This window comes from Akebia trifoliata, chromosome 14, assembly GCF_017979445.1.
Source record: "Akebia trifoliata isolate Shusen 1 chromosome 14, ASM1797944v1, whole genome shotgun sequence".
NCBI lineage: Eukaryota > Viridiplantae > Streptophyta > Magnoliopsida > Ranunculales > Lardizabalaceae > Akebia > Akebia trifoliata.
The window spans coordinates 13401647-13405791 of record NC_141388.1 but is presented as its reverse complement, the minus strand read 5'-3'; the positions used below and the strand labels follow the sequence as shown (position 1 = coordinate 13405791).

Genomic DNA, 4145 nt, shown 5'->3' with positions numbered 1-4145 from the left:
GGATATTTTTCCAGATATTTGGAAAAAATGGTCAATTTTTCTGAAAGTGCAATATATCAAAGAAAATAACATGATGTTTACACTTAGAATCAAATCATTCAAAATACAACCAAACAATAAGTCCCATCTCATATGAAGGGACTTCCAACTATTGTAAAACCAATAAAAACAACATTTCCATTGTAAAGATATCACAGATTTACAAGTTTCCTCTTTTCAAGGCTTGTGTTTATTTCCTTAATCATTCATCCAAGAGAATGGTGAGGCTGAGAACAGAACCTATTGAGTAATCTAAGTAATGCATCAGCCTTCCTTCTAGCCTTGAGTGATCCATCTGAAACCAATCTCTGAAGAGAAGGAATACTATGTGGGTTTATCAACAAACGCCTCACCAACTCATCTCCCCCGTTCTTACACAACCCCAACAAAAGAGTTATCGAATTTTCCTTCCCTTTCGGTGAACCAAATCTCATTAAATCAATAAGAAGAGGCACCACCACCCTATTCTCCCTCAATTCTTCCAATCCTTCACCGCACCCCGATAACAAAGCTAGTACCGCCAATGCATCATCGGTGATTCCTGCCTTGTCGTCCATCAACAATTCAACTAACAAAGGAACCGCCCCCGCAACCACCACACTTGCCTTGTTAGCATTGTAAACCGCAAGATTGAAAAGGGCCGTGGCAGCGTCTCTCTTCCCTACCGTAGTCCCCTCCCTCAATAGCCCCACCAAGGCTGGAATTGCTCTGGGGTGGGCCCCTATTGTAACCTTGCAATCATCGATCATCGATAAGCTGAAGATCGCTGCTGCTGCATTCTCCCTCGCTTCCATGGTCTTCCCCGATTGCAAAACTTCTATGATGTTGTCAATTGCACCGGCTGCCATTATAAGTACCTTATTGTTTTCGAAAATGGATAGGTTGAGTAAAGCAGTTACGGCATTCTCTTGGATTCTTGGATCATTTGTGCTTAATAATATAACTAAAAATGGGATAGCGCCCGCTTCGGCAATCATTCGACGATTGTCCATCCCTGTTTTTGCTAGTAATCGAAGTTCGTAAGCTGCTTGCCTTTGAACCTCAGAGGACCCGGTTGCCAATTTTCCAACTAGAAACTCCGCGGTCATCTTGACAGTGTCCATAGCGACTTTTGTGGCCGAGATGTGGTCCACGGCCTTCTCCGATAATTTTCGTTTACTGCTACTTCGCTCCAAATCTGAGGATGATGCAGAGGAGGAAGAAGACGATTCGCTCAACGGGACATTGTTATCTTGGCACCATTGATGGATTAAGCTCTTGAGTGCATAATTGGGTATGAGGGCCATGTGAATTAGCTTTTGCCCGCTCTTTGGGCATGAGTGGTGACCCGAATTGATCCATTGTGCAATTGAATTGCGATCATAGGTGTGACCAGATGCTACGATCACGGGATCTCTCATTAAGTCGAGAGAAATTGGGCACCGTAACTCATCAGGTATGGTGAAAATTGTCGATTGAGATGACGAAGAACAGTCTTGATTGCTATTTGACGTTATCAAGCATTGTTGCTCCAAGTCTTCTTGGGTGTTTTCATTTCGTTTGTCCCCATAAATCATAAATTTCGAATACAAAACAAGGGAAACAAGATTGTTGATATTGGAAACCACAATGAGACCACCAGTCCCAGCTTGCTTTTGTGCCTCGGCCTCTAGCTTCAAAATTTCTACATCGTAATCATTCGGACTTCTCAAACCAATGTCACACATAATTTCTTGAACTTTCTTACAATCAACAATTCCTCTCTTTTTTCCATTCTTCTCATAGGTGTTTGTCATCACTTGTATCAGCTCTTCTCTTCTTTGGGACTCCATAGGATCAACAAACATGTCCGCCCTCTTCGCTTGCTTGTGAAGAAGCTCTACTTGCTCTCGAACATCGGAACTTACATTAAGTAAACTCAAGGGGAGAATATCAAGTGCCTTCCCAATCTCCTTCACCATCACATGGAATTGCTTCGAAACGAATTCCGTTTGTACAAGGTTCCACAAAGAGCTCCCCTCAATACATTCTTGGATCAAAAGCTTCACTTTTCGAATCATAGAGAAAAGCTCAGTGAGACATAATATGGATGATGGTGGAAGTGGGCTATTGGTTTCTCGAATATCTTCAAATAACGAAGAAAGTAGCTTGATCCGTCTCATCATCATCACGATGTTTCGCGCTTGTAATATTGGAAGTTTGTCCATGGAAGATAATTCATTAGAGATGTGAATTAAGGACTCTATTAGGGAACCAGTAGGCAGGAAACCTGAGGAGGAAGCCATCATGAACTCTCTCCAACTCTCCTTGTTCATTTTCTAGGGTTAGGGTTTGGATTACTTAGGGAGAATTCCTCCATTGTTTCATAATTTTTTTTTTGAAAAAAAAAAAAAATGTTCCATTTTTTGACAGTTTATGTTTGTGCACTAGCTAATGAATGTGACAAAATATAGGTGGTGGAGAGAAGGACGACCTTGTGGGTTTCTGCCACGTGGAGGAAATACAGAATTTGTTGGATTTGTTATCTTTCCCGCCATTTTTTTATTATTTAAATTTGTTGAGTCAAAGCTGATTTTCGGCAGCCGTTGCATAATTCCAGAAGCATTGGTCCAAATTTCCAAATACCAGTGGGTTTAACTAAGGACACGACGACCGATTTGTAGAAGCAGTCAAGTCTATGATCTACGGTGTTTTAAACAACCGTATTTTGCTGAATTTCAGTAGCCAATCGTCTGAATTGTTGATTATTTTCTCATCTAACGGTTGCCATCTCATCGGTTGTATCAGAAAATTTTTAAATGACACAATAAGGTCAGGGGCAGAGCCAGGTTTTTGCTCATGTGGGGGCACTCAAAGAGTAGAAAAAAATTTGTGGGGACAATTAAGAGTGAAACAATAATTGTGGGGGGCAACTAAGAGTGGAAAAAATATTTGGGAGGGTAATACTGACAGATTTCTTTGTCCGTGGTTAAAATCTGTTTCAATAGCACATTAATCCATAAAATTTAAAAAAATATTTGGGAGGGTAATACTGACAGATTTCTTTGTCCGTGGTTAAAATCTGTTTCAATAGCACATTAATCCATAAAATTTAAAAACTCTTGTGGGGCGAGTACCTCTACTCTAAATTCACCCCTAAATAAGGTGGAGGAATGATACTTTTATGTTTCATCTAGGAACAGTAATGATACACTTTCTTTTATAAGCAATCTCCACCATCCAATGATGAACCACCTTTTGATGGCTAGAAAACTCGTCAAATGCAAGGATGACTCGACTAAGTCATCCCAATCTTAGAGGCAATTGGGTGGGATAACCGATGTGGATTGTTCATCACATTGATTCATACGAGAACTAAGATGATTCATCCTATATTCTGAAAAGAATGATGATGAATGCACACAATTTTGATAAGCGGCTGACGTGACTAGGGTATAAAACCATGCATCTTTTTCATGTGTATCCTAATGAAAAAGATCTATGATTCTATACCCTTGCCATATCAGCCACATACATTATGGCTATTTTGAAAATATTGGTCAAGTCATATGGGTTTTATAGTTTTTGATATAAATAATTAAACTTTTAATGATTTAAATAATTAATATCTCTAAAAATAAGATTTTTTGATTGTGCATCTAGTAATTCACCTTATGATAAGAAAAAAAGGCTGGACTATTTCCAACCACATTTTTTGTTTGTCTCTGTGTTTACATTTTTTTTAAAATAACGGGATATCCCTGTAGACAGGGCTCATATCTAGACTTTGCCCGATTCATAGACCATGGTCTTGTCCAAGGATTAGTCTCGAGGCACGTGCAATACTTGCGTATCACACGCACCAGGTAAGTAAGGGTGCACCCTCACTGGTGGCTCAATGGGTAATTTTCTAAATTACTCACCACACTTAAAAAAAAAAAAGACAATTTTTTATTTATTTAGTAGACTAACTTTTTGTTCGGTAGGAAACTCTCGAAATTTTTACTGAAACTCGATAAGATCTTATCAAATTTACTTGAAAGGGTTCAATAGGGAAACTTTTGATTGGGACATTGTAAGAACCTATTGAATCAATGTTGGTGAATTGATACTGTCCTATCAAAAGAAGTGTTATTTGATATATTTTT

At 39.0% G+C, this 4145-nt stretch overlaps 1 protein-coding gene across 1 annotated transcript; it reads right to left on the bottom strand.

Annotated features, from left to right (window-relative positions):
- Nucleotides 1–240: 240 nt before the first annotated feature.
- LOC147386361 (U-box domain-containing protein 1-like) lies at nt 241–2364 on the bottom strand. The gene has a single exon (XM_086423757.1). The coding sequence runs from the start codon at nt 2331–2333 to the stop codon at nt 246–248; it is 2088 nt and encodes a 695-aa protein (XP_086279883.1). The 5' UTR covers nt 2334–2364; the 3' UTR covers nt 241–245.
- Between the last annotated feature and the right edge of the window lie 1781 nt (nt 2365–4145).